Source organism: Eptesicus fuscus, chromosome 9, assembly GCF_027574615.1.
Source record: "Eptesicus fuscus isolate TK198812 chromosome 9, DD_ASM_mEF_20220401, whole genome shotgun sequence".
NCBI lineage: Eukaryota > Metazoa > Chordata > Mammalia > Chiroptera > Vespertilionidae > Eptesicus > Eptesicus fuscus.
The window spans coordinates 17,657,032-17,673,520 of NC_072481.1; the positions used below are offsets into that span (position 1 = coordinate 17,657,032).

Here is a 16,489-nt window from a genome sequence, read left to right on the forward strand (position 1 = left end):
ATTTTTTTATGGATTTCTGTGAATTATTGTCAAATTTCCAAGAAGATTATGCCAATTTATGCCAGCAGTTTGAACTCACCAGCATTGGACATTGTTATTATAGTAGTCCCTGATTTAGCTTTTTAAAAATTACAGATTTTATTTTTATCTTGTTTAGGTTCACATTTCTTTGATTACTACTGAAGATGGAAAAAATGCAGTATATCGTAACTTTAAAAAGCAGTATTTTAAAATCTGTGAACATGTTCTTGATCCCTACCTACTCCTTTTATTCCAAGCAAGTAATTAACCAGCTCTTGGTGTTCCATAGGAAACAAAGTACTCTAAAGGGTAACTGATTATTTATTGCTTGTTTATCAGGTACTAAGTAATAGGGAATTTCTGGTGTAGAGCCAGACTCACCAGGGGTCACCAACGTTGAATTGGACACATGGAGAGAGTGATAGGTATATTGTGGTGGAAAAGCCACCAAGTTGGCCATAAGAGGCTTTTGCCCCAGGCTCTGTGACCTTAAGTAAGTCAGTCACTTTGGAACTTCAAGACCTCCTCAGTTTTGTATTTCTTAGAAACTTCCTCTGTAACTTTCTCCAGACTCCTCTGGGGGCTAATAGTAGACTAAGGCCATTTGGGTGACCAGGTGATACTGCCTTGAAGGACAGTTTGGGAATCACTGTGTTCTAGAGTGGCCATTGTAGGTCCATTGCAGTTCCAAAGGGATTGTGAAGATATTTCTTATTTTCATCTGTAGTTTGAGGCAGGGCATATCTTAGCTTTTAGACCAACTGGAGGTTGCTTTGGTTTGCATTTTGGTGACAGGCGACAAAATGCCACAGGAGCTTCTAGAGTTGAGCTACAGTAGGATGACAGCCTGAAAAGATCCTGGCTTATTGCCCTGCCTATAATTATACAAGGAAATGTTGTTATTGAAGGGATTTAACAAATCATCCAGTTTAGTTTCTTCTTAAAAACAATGAAGCAAAAAATAATAATAATTAAAAAATAACAAAAACAATGAAGTGACTTTCTTGAGGCTGCAGAGTGGCAAGACCCCAGGTCCCCTTACTCCCATTTTACTGTTCCCAAGATTATACTTCCATCCACATAAAGTCTATCTTTTTTCCCATAGACTTGGAACGCCAGTTGGAAGAACAGAAGAAACAAGCTCAGGATCAGAGGCTGAAATCCCAGACAGTTCAAAATGTGGTATTGATGCCTGTGAGCACTCCTAAGCCTCCAAAAAGGCCTCGACTCCAGCGGCCAGCCTCCACCACCGTCCTGAGCCCATCTCCTCCTGTCCAGCAGCCTCAGTTCACAGTCATCTCACCCATCACGATCACCCCAGTGGGTCAGTCATTTTCCATGGGCAATCTTCCAGTGGCCACCCTCAGCCAGGGCTCCAGTCCTGTGACTGTCCACACACTGCCTTCTGGCCCTCAGCTCTTCCGCTATGCCACAGTGGTTTCCTCTGCCAAGAGCAGCTCACCAGACACAGTGACCATCCACCCTTCATCGAGCTTGGCGCTGCTAAGCTCGACTGCCATGCAGGATGGGAATACCCTGGGCAACATGACCACTATGGTGAGCCCTGTGGAGTTGGTGGCCATGGAGTCTGGCCTGACCTCAGCAATCCAGGCTGTTGAAAGCACCTCAGAGGATGGGCAGACCATCATTGAGATTGACCCAGCCCCAGACCCAGAGGCTGAGGATACTGAGGGCAAAGCAGTCATTTTGGAGACAGAACTTAGGACTGAGGAGAAAGTTGTGGCTGAGATGGAAGAACATCAGCATCAAGTCCACAATGTGGAGATTGTGGTCTTAGAAGATTAACTGGGGATATTGGGGCCAGGAAATATGTTTTGGTTTGAAATTTTAATTATTTGTTTACTTTTATCATTGTCCCACTCATTTCCATATAGGATCCTTTTTTTAAAAAGAAAAACAAATCTCATTGATATAACTGAATATGTTGGTCCCTCCCACGCCCTCATTGAAAAAATGGACAAAACAAGCTGTCCTTCCAGAAGTTGAGAGTAGGTTACTCAATGTCCTCATCCTCTTACACCAAGAAAGTTATTTCTTTTAGGGGAGGCATCAAGATAACCAGAAACCTATTCCAAAAGCCCTTTCCAGGCTAATCTATCTGTGTACGCATGTGGTTTTATTTTCTTAAAGATGCATTGACTAAACTGTAGAACACAGACCTGATACTGGAAGGCACCCACTCACACATGAATACAGAAGGAAATTTATTTTGTATCCTGGCATGGGCCCTTAGAGGCCAGTGCAAAACTCTGAAAGGAAGTTGAACTCTGCTTGGAGGGGGAACTGTGTTGCTTGGAGCAGCAGTTTAAAAAGGGAAGTGCTTTGGCCAGGATGGGGCAAAGAAATTATCTCATTTCCAGAAGTGCAACTGATGCCTCTTTGTATCTCTGAGGGTTACCACTATAGGTGCCATTTTGAGGAGAGGCCAGTGATAAGTGGAAGGTACGTTGGCATGGAGCAAGTAGCATCAGGAGAAATAGAAATCCAGGGATGTCACAGCTGTGCTTTGGGACTCAAGCTCATCTTGCCCCCAACTTTGTCAAAGCACTTACCTTTCTAAACTAGGATCAGTCCATTAATCTGTGAACTGTGTGATATGGTGTAAATTACTCTGGCTCTTGGACTGTGGCTGTTGTGGGGGTGAGGCTCCAAGCCCATTATTTTTATTGCATGACTCCAGGAGCAGAGGAATTCTTCATCCAGACCAGCTGCCCTTTTTGGTGGGGCCCTCTTTTGGCTTTGGAACCAAAAGCAGCCACTCATTTGGTGCTTCCTCTTGTTCTACCCTCTATCCCTTAACTGTTAATGGCATCTGTCTCCTGGATCCCATGCTCTTCAGCTTTTTAGCTGATTTGGAGAACAGTGACAGGTGCCTGCCTTCATCCCCTCTTAGAGTCATTTATACCACAGATCTTTCTGTGAGATTGAGCTCATAAAAAAAGCCTTAGGCTTGGCAGGAAGACTCAATACCCCTAGCCTATCCTGAGGCACTGGGTGGATGTCTCCTACTGAGTGAGCTGGACTCCCTGGGAAAGAAGCATTGTCTGCAACATTATATTATAGGAAATGTACCAGAAATGTCAATAATAATGTCTTTGGGGGGTGTGTGTCTTGTTTTCTTTCTTTTTTTATGTTTTTTGTATATTTAGAGCTGGGCCATTTTCTGTGCTTTGATTACTTCTCTTTGGCCATCTTCAGTGTTTGGGGCAAGAGTGGACCCTGGTTTTTATTTCTTTTGGTTTCATTGTTTACTGCATTAGGAAAAATATAGGGAAACTGCAGACAATTTAAAGGAAAAATAGGTAAAAAAAAAAAAAAAAAGATAGCACACACCTGAGGAGTGGGAGGGTTTTTTTTTTTTTTTTTTAATTAAAAACAAAACTTTGACCTATAGTTACTTTTTTTTTTTTTTTTTAAAGAAGGCACCCACTTGAAGCCATGTTTCTTCCAGCAGATGTTGAAAACCCTGTTGTCAAACAAGTGGAAACAGTTCTGCTACCCCTCAGAAGGATGTAGATAGCTGGAGAAGCCCTTTAACTTAGGAGGGTCAATCATAAAAGCCTTAAGCGTGAGATTTCTGAACCCCATACAATTGTAGTTTTCAACTTTAAAATTGTCTGGGGTTGTATTTTTTCTTTTCAAGATATTTAATTGATGTAGCAATCAGCTTAGAACAAACCTTTGGCCCTTTATATATCTTTAGTGAGGAAAGTGGCTTTTTTTTCTTGCTTCTTTAGGTTTCCTGTTAGTACCCAAACACAACCAGTATTTCTGTCTAAGGCTAAAACTGCTACTTGAACCTAGAAAGGCATATCATCCCTATTGTGGTTTTTAGGGACATTTTTCTCTTTCCCAGAGACAGGAGTCCCGTTTCAGGACAGAGGAGGAGCCCCAGAGAACACCTATACACTAGTTCAGGTTCCTTTCTCCCCTCCATCAGAGCTGTTGGTAGTGTTTTAAAGTAGTGTGAACATTATGCTTCCAAAGTCAAGAGATTTCCTGCTAACAGAGCCTGTTTACTTTTACTTTCTGAATATTACAGCTAGTGGAAATACATGAGCTTTGTTGTTTTCCTGGTCTTCCAATAGCCTGTCATTATTGCTAGATGCTATAGCACCCATTGTTGAGTGGAAGTTCCCTAACAGCCCTGGTCTAGATGATCTCTTATGGGGTGAGACATATGCAAGCCATTGGTCTGTGCACAGGCATTTTCAATGAATCATTCCTCAGGCTGACTTTGCAGTAGCCATCTATCTTTCTGTTCATTCATTCAATAAACATTTATAAGTATGATCTATGTGCCAGGCTTTGTGCTAGGCACTGGCAGTACAGAGGTGGAAACACAGTCAGTCTGTGCACTTAAGGAATTCATACTCCAGAGATTGTCTGGAATTATATTTCAATATAATTGGTTTCCTTTGTAATCCTATGTATTTTATTTCATGCATTGAAAAGCATTATTACGAGAATTGATCCATAGGTTTCAGCAGACCACCAAAGGCAGAAAGAGGTTAAGTCCTCTGGTTAAGTCCTCTAGTGAGATACTGAAACATCATCTTTAAAAAATAAATAAATAAATATTTATATATATATATAAATAATCAATTTATATATATAAATTGATTTCAGCGAGGAAGGGAGAGGGAGAAAGAGATAGAAACATCAGTGATGAGAGAGAATCATTGATTGCCTCCTGCATGCCCTCTACTGGGGACTGAGCCCACATGTGCCCTGACTGGGAATCTAACTGTGATCTGGTTCACAGGTTGAAGCTCAACCACTGATCTTATTGGAGTAAATACAGTGATCAAGTTCTTGGCTGGGAGCTGAGAAAACAAAGGATCAAGTACCTAACCCAGTTTGGGGGCAGGGGTCAGCAAATATGGGATACTTTTATGTTGGTGTGACCTTAAGCTGATTTAGGAGAGACCATTTTCAGCCACTTGTGTTCTTTTTGTACTCCATTTTCAAGTAGTTGGGCTTATTTATACAAGAGAAAAACAACCCTTAGTCTTTTGCTGCTTTTGCCTCCAGAGCCAGGCTAAGTCAACAACATGGGATGTTTCTCCCAAGAGTACTCTACTGGAGAAAACCAAGTCGTGTCAGCTTCTCCAGGTTTCCATCAGATGAATCCAGTGCAAGACTGGAATTTAGCTGGTGGAAGGTAAATGCCCCAAACCTTCCTGTCATGTGGTTTCTACAAAGGCCTCAGAGTCAACTGTACAACTGTCTCACTTTGGCCATGTCCCTATTTGGCCCCCACTTTATTCTCTTCTCCGTTTCAGGCTCCTTCCCTGTTCCCCACTCCCACAAAACAAAAACCACTCCCAGTTATTTTGAAATAAAAATGGACAATAGACTTGAGTATTCAGGACTAAAGTCACTTCACTGGAGTTTCTTTTACATGTCTGTCCACATTAGAGAAGAAGAACCAATGTTAATCCAAATACCTTGGAAATTAAAATTCAGTTTAGGTGGTATGATGCTCTTTAGAGGTGGCATTTTATCCCGTTTTCGTAAAATGCACTAAAGGTAAGTTTGTATAGTAGGAAGTATAGGTATTGGCAACATTTTATTATAAAAATAGTACTAGTAAAATCAAGTATGAAATATGGGATTACTAGTTCATTGAGTTATAATGGGTCCAGGTCAAGAAGGTAGGAAGGATAAAGAAAAGGTGGCATTCTGAAAATATGCATGAGCTTGGGGTTCACTTTGGGCAATACTCCTGCGGAAATAGTCCTTTCTGAGAAAAAATTCAGATACTAGACTAGCCCCTGCATTTTCAGATAACTTACCTAGTACAGCTCCTTCACACTTAGGATACCTCCTCCCTGAGAAATTCTTGTGTAGTCTGTAATGTAATACAGTAATCACTGAGGTTGTTGCACTAGGCAAGGGACTTCATGGGATCAGTTCTGCTAGATTTGGACTCTCTTTGCCCCTGGAATTTATCTTCTAGGCTCTAATTGAGTCCTTTCCAGGTTTCCTTCCCAGTTCTGGAACACCTTTTTTCCTGAGCTATGCAATTTGACTTCCTCTGGAAGGTTCAACTTTCCTCTAACTTCCTTATCCATACCATTTCCCTAACCAAATTACATTTGGTTCCCAAATTCTGCCATGTTAGTAATTTTCAACTGGAGAAAATTATTTCTCAAGGCACCCCCAGGACCCAAACCTCAGCATACATCCAAAGACTGCTGTTTTCACTACCTAAAACAGCCTTCCTAACTATTGAATTGAAATACCTTTGGGAAGTGCTAATGCACTGACTATAGCTAAGTTCCCCAGCACACACAGATTCTAAGACCTATTTTTTACATATGCTTGGTTTTCTACCTATGGTCGGTGACTCAGGCTAAGACACGCCTATTTCCTGGATAACTCTTTTTTTAAAAAAAAATACACTTTATTGATTTTTTTTTACAGAGAGAAAGAGAGAGGGACAGAGTTAGAAACATCGATCAGCTGCCTCTTGCACACCCCACAATGGGGATGTGCCCACAACCATGACACATGCCCTTGACTGGAATCGAACCTGAGACCCTTGAGTCCGCAGGCCGACACTCTATCCACTGAGCCAAACCGGTTTCGGCTCCTGGATAACTCTTTAAGCCAAGTATGATTCCTACTACCTCTTCACAACTACCAGAAATTTCTACTCTAATGAGCCTCTCAGCCTAAAGACACCGGGTGCCTTTTCAACCTAAAGTAGACCAGACCCTACTTTGAAATTGACTCTGGGTTCTCCTGCATGTGTGGTTTCCAATTCTCTATCTTTACTGGTAGTTATGGCTTGTAATGTGTGTATGTATATATATTTATTTTTCTAGTTTGAGGATAAGAATGAACAATAGTATTGGATCACATATAAGGGTAAGTGTGAGGCTGGGTAATGACCCAGAAGATAAAGTTCCTCATTGGGCTTTGTAGGAGCCTCTCTAAGGAAAGCATACACAGAAGGGTTTACCTGCATTTCAAAATATTTTTTTTGTTTTTTTGGGGGGGTAATTTCTTTGATGTTTTCTCTAAAGAAATTATGTATTACAGAGCAGACTAGAATTCCACAGTCCTGATTCAGCCTGAAGACTTACTTTGGCCCATGTTTTTATTTGTTTTAACTTTTTATTGAAGTATAATGCAAACAGGGAAGTCACAATTTACTGCACAATTTGATAAATTTAACAGACTGAACACACCCATGAAATCAGTTTCCAGATCAAGAAAAAAAATTTACCAGCACCTCACCCAGCCAGGGTAACCACTATACTATAGCTCTAAAACCATAGCTTTTTACCTGCTTTTGAACTCGTGTGACTGGCTTTTTGCCCACTCAACATTATATTGTGAGATTCACCCATAATGTGTAAAAACTGTAGTTGGTTCCTCCTCATTGCTGTGTTGAAACTGTTACTATGCCACAGCTGATCCATTCTAATGATGGGCACTTGGGCAGTTTCCAGTTAGGGGCTGCTATAAATAATGCCTCTGAACATTCTTGCATGTCTTTTGATGAACATTTATATATGCATTTATGCCTATACATTTTCAAAAGTTAAGGCAATTCCCATGGAAAAATACAAGATACAGTTAAAAAAAATAGAAGATCTGATAACACTGGTTCACATTTCCTCATAGCAACACTTGACTGGAACTGAGGCCTATCTTAGGTGGGGCATAGCTTCTTTACAGATCCTGTCGCTTCGTATTAGGTATTACAAACCTAGACCTACTTATTTTGGTAGCTTTATTTTTTTAAATTTAATAATCTGTTAGTACACTCTTCCCTAGATAACTGTAAGCTTTTTTTCTCACTTCAAGTCTGTTCATGTTACCTTATCAGAGAAGACTTCCCTGACAATCCACACTATAAAAAATGACAACCTTTCTCCACACTAAGCTTCCTATTTTCCTTTACCCTGCTTTATTTATTTTTCTCCATTTTACATATCACCTGACATACATCTATTTTTCTCTCCCCCAACTAGAATGCAAGTTCCATGAGAGCAGAGATCTTTCTTAGCTCTTAGTCACTACTGTTTCTACAGCCTCTGGAACAGTGCCTGGCAGGTAGTAGAGCTTGATAGATACTTGATACAATCTATCCTATCTAATAAAGAGTGAATATGCTAATTGACCCTCATGCCATCGCAAAAGATGGCGGCACCCACAGCCAATAAGGAGGGAGTATACTAATTGACCGCCCCGCCCTTAAAGATGGCGGTGCCCACAGCCAATAAGGAGGGAATATGCTAATTGACTGTCATGCCCTCAAGGATGTTGGCACCCACAGAGTCCAGCCTTGCTGCATGCCTGTCTCTGGAGTCCCCAGTCCCCTCAGCCCCCCAGGCCCGGCCCGAGGCTTGCGCTGCTGGCAGTGGCAGCAACAGAGGTGTGATGGGGCATCGCCTTCCCCTGATCGCCGGATCACCTCCTGCCCCTGAGGGCTCCTGGACTGTGAGAGGGGGCAGGCCAGGCTGAGGGACCCCCCCTCCAATGCATGAATTTTCATGCACCAGGCCTCTAGTGTATGTGTGTGTGTGTGTGTGTGTGTGTGTGTGTGTGTGTACTAGAGGCCTGGTGCACAAAATTTGTGCATGGGGGTGTGTGTCCCTCAGCCCAGCTTGCACCCTCTCCAATCTGGGATCCCTCTCACAATCCAGGACTGCTGGCTCCCAACTGCTCGCCTGCCTGCCTTCCTGATTGCCCCTAACCGCTACTGCCTGCCAGCCTGATCACCTCTTAACCATTCCCCTGCCAGCCGATTGATGCCTAACTGCTCCCCTGCAGGCCTGGTCACCCCTAACTGCCCTCCCCTGCAGGCATGGTCCCCAACTGCCCTTCCCTGCAGGCCCAGTTGCCCCCAACTTCCCTCCTCTGCCGGCCTGGTCACCCCTACTGCCCTTCCCTGCAGGCCCAGTCGCCCCCAACTTCCCTCCTCTGCCGGCCTGGTCACCCCTTACTACCCTCCCCTGCAGGCTTGATTGCCCCATCTGCCCTCCCTTGCAGGCCTGGTCCCTTCCAACTGCCCTCCCCTGCTGGCCATCTTGTGGCGGCCATCTTGTGTCCACATGGGGGCAGCCATCTTTGACCACATGGGAGCAGCCATCTTGTGTGTTGGAGTGATGGTCAGTTTGCATATTACTCTTTTATTAGATAGGATAGAGGCCTGGTGCACGGGTGGGGGCCGGCTGGTTTGCCCTGAAGGGTGTCCTGGATCAGGGTGGGGGTTCCCTTGGGGCATGGGGTGGCCTGGGCGAGGGGCCTGTGGTGGTTTGCAGGCTGGCCATGCCCCATGGTGACCCACGCAGAGGCCCTGGTATCTGGGGTTTATTTATCTTCTATAACTGAAACTTTGTAGTCTTGAGCAGAGGCCAGGGCAGGCCAGGAAGCTTGGCTTCCTCCATCGCTGGGGAAACCCAAGCCTTCTGCTCGCTCCGTGGCCGCAGCCATCTTGGCTGGGTTAATTTGCATACTTACTCCTGATTGGCTGGTGGGTGTGGCTGGTGGGCATAGCAGAGGTATGGTCAACTTGCATGTTTCTCTTTTATTAGTGTAGATATGCCTAATATGCTAAGTGTCTGACTGTTAGACCAGTCGCTATGACATGCACTGACCACCAGGGGCAGACGCTCCGACTGGTAAGTTAGCTTGCAGCTGGGGTCTGGCTGATCGGGACTGGGTGAGATGGGCCAGACATGCCCTGGAGCCTTCCTGTGGTCCCTCCCCAGCCCAATTGTGCACCAGTGGGATCCCTTAGCCTGGCCTGAGCCCTCTCGCAATCTGGGACCTTCGGGGGATGTCAGAGAGCCGGTTTCAGCCTGATCCCTGCAGGCCAGGCTGAGGGACCCCACTGGTGCACAAATCTGAGCACTGGGCCTCTAGTAGTCATAATAATAACCAATACTTATTGAAGGGAAACTATGTACCAAACAAGCATTGTTCTAAGCACTTTACATATGTTAAACCGTTTGATCCTCACAACAGTCCTATGTGGTGGATTATTTACTTCATTTTACATTGAGGAAACTAACATATTTATCTTCTCTATTTTTTTAATTTTTTATTTTTAATATATTTTTATTTATTTCAGAGAGGAAAGGAGAGGGAAGGATAGATAGAAACATCAATGATGAGAGAGAATCATTGACCAGCTGCCTCCTGCATGCTCTCTACTGGGGATCGAGCTTGCAACCCGGGCATATGCCCTTGACTGGAATCGAACCCAGGACCCTTCAGTCTGCAGGCTGATGCTCTATCCACTGAGCCAAACCAGCTAGGGCTATCTTCTACTCTAAACAACATACATTTTGAAGCATAGGGTACCCATCAAATTAATGAAATAGTTTTAAAATGAACTAAAGAAGCTTAATATCTAAAAGGAACCCTTTAACAAATCACTTTATAATGATGATGTTTTATTTGATAACATGTTCAGTTGCTCCTTAAATTGTTGTGTTTTTTACATTCAACTTTTAGTATATTAAAATTTTTAGTTTTAGGACCGGGCCTAGATCATGATGTAATTTAGTTGGGATTTCAGAGTGCTGGGGCAGTGGAAGCTGATATGATTTTCTATCTGATGGGCAGCAAATCCCACTCACCATCTCTCAAGAGTGCTGGAGAGGGCGTACTGGAGCTTGGGAAAGTCCACTTACCTGATGAAGGATTTTATTTATTTATTTTTTAATTATTTTATTGATTTTTTACAGAAAGGAAGGGAGATGGATAGAGAGCTAGAAACATCAATGAGTGAGAATCATCGACCAGCTGCCTCCTGCACACCCCCCCTACCAGGGATGTGCCCGCAGCCAATGTACATGCCCTTGACCGGAATCGAACCTGGGACCTTTCAGTCCACAGACCGATGCTCTATCCATTGAGCCAAACCGGTTTCGGCCTGATGAAGGATTTTAGAACCCAGCTCATCTGTCCACCTGTCACAGGAAGTACTGATTTGTTAATGGCCTTGTTTGAGATGATGCTGATGTCAGTGTCACTGGTTAGAACTCCTTCATTTCTTTGCTAAGCCCAATCCCTTGTGCCAGTTTTATACAAGGAACCTACTCCATAGAACATTGATAGTATTATAAAGTCTTTGCCAACTGAACAAAAAGAAAATATTCTCCAGCTCCAGAGACAAAAATTAAAGTACTATGCCTCAGAAATGCTAAGTTAATACTTCCATTGACTGAGACATTCTGATTAGCCTTTTTGATCAAATTGGACATGGCCTCTCATATTCTTATTTAAGTTCTTTGTAGCTACCACCCAAGGACCAAAAGAATTTATCAGTGAAAATTGCCACAAATAGTTTGGATGCATTGGTTTAACTATTTTTTTCTTGGCACAGGTGAATATGGAACTAGTCTTTCCAGGGACTCCCTAGCTTCACTTCTCCTTGGCGCTATTTCCAGAAATCTTGTTTATGCTTCATTTTTCTATCTAGCCTATTGTCTTAGATTGAGATTATAATGTAAACTGTTTCTTAGCACAGTGCTATGTGGACTTTTATTTTTTTATTTTTATTTTTTAATAGATCCATTTTTATTTTATTTTTTAATAGATCCATTTTTATTTTATTTTATTTTTTTAATAATCATATCTTTTTTTATATTTTATTGATTTTTTACAGAGAGGAAGGGAGAGGGATAGAGAGTCAGAAACATCGATGAGAGAGAAACATCGATCAGTTGCCTCCTGCACACCCCCTACTGGGGATGTGCCCGCAACCAAGGTACATGCCCTTGACCAGAATCGAACCTGGGACCCTTCAGTCCGCAGGCCGATGCTCTATCCACTGAACCAAGCCGGTTTCGGCTGAACTTTTAGACTCCATGTATCAATAAAAGAGACCCCCACACACACCAAAGTCTTAGTAACAAACATGAGGTTCCCAAGATTATATATACATTTAAAAAATATTTTTATTGATTTCAGAGAGGAAGGGAGAGGGAAAGAGAGATAGAAACATCAATGATGAGAATTATCAATTGGCATACCCCCTACTGGGAATCGAGTCGGCAACCTGGGCATGTGGCTTGACTGGGAATCAAACTCTGACCTCCTGGTTCACAGGTCAATGCTCAACCACTGAGCCACATCAGCTGGGCCTAAGATCATATTTTACCAAATATGGATATATTTTTAAAAATATATATATTTTTATTGATTTCAGAGAGGAAGGGAGAGGGAGAGAGATATAGAAGCATCAGTGGCCCTAACTGGTTTGGCTCAGTGGATAGAGCGTCGGCCTGTGGACTCAAGGGTCCCAGGTTCGATTCCAGTCAAGGGCATGTACCTTGGTTGTGGGCACATCCCCAGTAGGGGGTGTGCAGGAGGCAGCTGATTGATGTTTCTCTCTCATCAATGTTTCTAATTCTCTATTCCTCTCCCTTCCTCTCTGTAAAAAATCAATATATATACATACATATACATACATATATATATATATATACATACACATATATACATACATATATACATACATATATATATAAAAGAAGCATCAATGATGAGAGAGAATCATTGATCAGCTGCCTCCTGCATTCCCTCTATTGGGAATTAAGTCTACAACCTGGGCACATGCCCTAGACCGGAATCAAACACGGGATCCTTCAGTCCACAGGCCGACACTCCATCCACTGAGCCAAACCAGCTAGGGCCGTGGTTGGCAAACTGCGGCTCGCAAGCCACATGAGGCTCTTTGGCTCCTTGAGTGTGGCTCTTCCACAAAATACCACGGCCTGGGAGAGTCTATTTTGAAGAAGTGGTGTTAGAAGAAGTTTAAGTTTAAAAAATTTGGCTCTCAAAAGAAATTTCAATCGTTGTACTGTTGATATCTGGCTCTGTTGACTAATGAGTTTGCCGACCACTGAGCTAGGGCAATGTGGATATATTTTTTAATAGCCAACTGTCATTAGCATCATTTGAAAAGAAAGGGCATTTTTACTTCAAAAAGGTAGGAGAGAAATAATCTCAGAATAAAGAATAGTCCTCTACTTTGAATAAATTTAGATTTATGAAAAACTCATTACATTATCATTACTTTTCTCACTTCCTGGAGGACTGCTAAGCATTTCTGCTTTCACCCTGGCTAGCGTGGCTCAGTTTGTTGGGCATCGCTGTGCACTGAAAGGTTGCTGGCTCAATCCCTGTCAAAGGCACATGCCCGGGTTTCGGGCTCAGTCCTCTGTAGGGGGCCTGCAGGAGGCAGCCGATCGATATTTCTCCACATTGAAGTTTCTCTCTCTCTTCCTCTCTCTCTAAAAATCAATTTTTAAAAATCTTAAAAATTCTAGTCTCATCTCTAGACTCTGAGTTGAATCTTCAAGGTTCCTTAACTGCTGGCTCTTTCTTGATTCTTATTCTTTTTTGCCCTTGATGTCTCGAACATCTGTTCTTGGATATATACAGCTGTGAAATCCTAGTGTCTTAAGGCCACCTAGCCCAGCTGTCTTTTTTCCTGAAGCCTGGTCTCAGGTTGCTCTTTGCACACCTCCATTTAGTAATTCACAAAACATACCTGCACTTAAAGACAACCATCAACTTATCTTGGGATTTCCACATTGCCTTCCCCCCCCTACTTTTATTGAATGTATTGGGTGACTGGTAAACAAAATTATACAGCACACTGCCTTTTAACATTCGATTAAGCTAGTTATGTCTGCACAGTTAACTTTAAAAAATATTTCTATTGATTTCAGAGAGGAAAGGAGAAGGAAAGAGAAACATCAATGATGAGAGAGAATCACTGATTGGTTGCCTCCTACATGCCCCTCACTGGGGATCAAGTCTGAAATCCAGGCATGTGCCCCGATCGGGAATTGAACCGTGGCCTCCTGGTTCATAGGTCAATGATCAGCCACTGTGCAACGCAGGCTGGGCTGCACATTTAACTTTAACACTAATGGCCCCACCAGGTTTTCATTAGTAAAATGGGGATTGATTTTACTAGGGAGGATTTTGAAAATAAGTGAGATAAATTAATTCAACAAACATTTACTTAGCATTGGATTATAGTGATTAATAACAAAAATGTTCTTTGTCCTGTAAGCAGTCATAGTTTTATTGGAGAGGCAATATGTAACCTAGGAGTTGGTTGTCTTAAGCTGGTGTCCATGGGATGGATGGCCTTGGGGCAGGGGATGCTTAATAAGATCGTAAGCAAACATTTAGGTGTATATGCATTTTTCTGAGACGATCCATGATCCATTACTCTCATTAGATTTTCAACTGAGTCCAAGACTTCCAAAAGAAAAAGAAATACTGATGGAAACAGATACATTTAAAAAATATTTTTTATTGATTTTTAGAGTGAGAAGGAAAGAGAGAAACATTCATCGATTGACTGCCTTCTGCATGCCCCCTACCGGGGATCAAGCCAGAAACCTAGGCAGGAGTTCTAATAGGGACTTGAACCGGCCACCTTTTGTTGCACGGGACCACACCCAACCAAATAAGCCACACTGGCCAGGGCAATAGATAAATTTAATATACCAAAATAAATTACTATAAGGTCAATATCATGGGTGAACAAAGAATAGAGCACCTCCTTTCTGGATGAAATAAACCTTCACTGATCACAGTCTTAAAAGAAAGATAGAAGTTGGGTGAGGGAGATGGCAAGGACATTTGAGGCAGAAAGAACTGCATGTGCGAAATCATGGGTTCCAGAAAAAAAAAAAAAGTGTAGTATTTGGGAAAAAAATTCAGTGTGCCTGGAGCACAAAGTACACAGTGACAAATATACAGGGCCAGAGAGTGGCAAGCTCTGTGCACTGTGGACTAGAGAGAGCCAGGAGAAATCTTTAAAATAAATTTTTACACTGTCAGTTGTGTGATGTATATAAGTATTTCTCAAAGAAGGTCTCTTCTACTCCTGTCATACTAAGAGGGTAATAAGATCTGCTGTTCCTTAAGACTACTAGTATGTAAAATCTGTCCTCCTATTCCACTTCTTTTCTCTCTCTTATTCTCACTGCCCCCTTTATATATCCAGAAAGAGCTCTTTGGCTTCCACCCTCCAGAAGTCTAAAATGGCAAAACTAGAAGGAAACTTAGAAGTTATTTTGGTCTAACTTCCTTACTTCACAAAGTCTTGGAGATAGCCTGAGTGAGGAAATCATTTACTATCTCTGTTTCCCCTTATATCTCTCTGGTCTGGTGCTGGGCCTTTTGTTCTCTTCCTCTTCTGAGGAAATCTATCATGGACTCCTTTGTCTTCAACTAACATCACTATCCCCAAATCTCCATGATTTGTATTCTAAGCCCTGTTTTTCTCTCTATGCTCCAAACTCTTTGTCTACAGAACATTTCTATCTGATGTTTTATCTTCTCCTGAAGCCCAGAGCATCCAAAGATAAATTTATAACCTTTCTCCACCCCTACAAATCTCCTCCAGTATTCCCTCTGACATTAGAAACTGAAACCTAATCCACCCAATTACTCAAATCAAATCAGGTGCCATCAGGCCGGCTGGAGTGGCTCAATTGTTTAAGCATTGTCTTGTGCCAGGTCAATTCCCGGTCAGGGCACGTACCTGGGTTTGATCACAAACAACACCTATGTTTTTTCTCTTTCCCTCCTCTCTCTAAGCATGTCCTCAGGTGAAAATGAGATATCATCCTTGATACCTGCTCCTCCTTTAATGCCCTCCCTCAAATCCAATCAATCACCAATACCTCTAATTTTACCTCCTAAAATGCCCATTTCTCACTGTCTTCACTGCCATTATATTATACCGTATCTTTTTTTTTTTTTTTGCTCCTATTCCAACTCCCAGCTTAAAAAATCCATCCTATCTAATAAAAGGGCAATATGCAAATGAACCATCACTCAGTCACAATATGGTGGCACCCAGTCCTCTCAGGCCCGCTAAAGTCTCCCACTCCCGGGGGGGCGGCCACTGACAGCGGGCAGCATGAGCAGCCTGGCAGAATGCTTGTTTCGTCGCCGCGGCGACGAGGCAAGTGTTCCGCACCTGGCCGCGGATGGGCCTCTGGGCCATGGGTGTAGAGCGGCTGGGCCCAGCAGAGAGCAACTGGTGCACGGATTCGTGCGCAGGGCTACTAGTTTAATATATTGTCCATGGATAGAGGACGTATCAGATATTAAACTGATAAGAACAGATACTACACTTGATCTTAGCCAAAAGGCCGAGAAGCGATATACCATATCTTTTTTAAAATATATTTTTATTGATTTCAGAGAGGAAGGGAGAGGAGGAGAGAGAGAGAGATAGAAACATCAATGATGAGAGAGAATCATTGATCAGGCTACCTCCTGCACGCCCCCTACTAGGGATAGAGCCCGCAACCCTTGGCATGTGCCCTTGACCAGAATTGAACCCGGGACCCTTCAGTCCGCAGGCAAAACCAGCTAGGGTTGTACTATTCACGGAGCAAAACCAGTTAGGGTTGTACCATATCTTTTGCCTGGACTTACT

General features: G+C 42.7%; 1 protein-coding gene and 1 pseudogene across 3 annotated transcripts in view; one reads left to right on the forward strand and one right to left on the reverse strand.

The window, feature by feature from the left end:
- GMEB1 (glucocorticoid modulatory element binding protein 1) overlaps positions 1-4,120 on the forward strand; it is a 34,188-nt gene extending 30,068 nt beyond the window's left edge. For all 3 annotated transcript variants that reach the window (XM_054721585.1, XM_054721587.1, XM_054721586.1), the window contains exon 10: positions 1,127-4,120. In XM_054721585.1, the coding sequence (XP_054577560.1) occupies positions 1,127-1,827 (701 nt within the window). In that variant the 3' untranslated portion in view covers positions 1,828-4,120. The remainder of the gene's footprint in view (positions 1-1,126) is intronic.
- An 11,984-nt stretch (positions 4,121-16,104) lies between these two features.
- On the reverse strand, positions 16,105-16,211 carry LOC114233988 (U2 spliceosomal RNA; annotated as a pseudogene).
- Between the last annotated feature and the right edge of the window lie 278 nt (positions 16,212-16,489).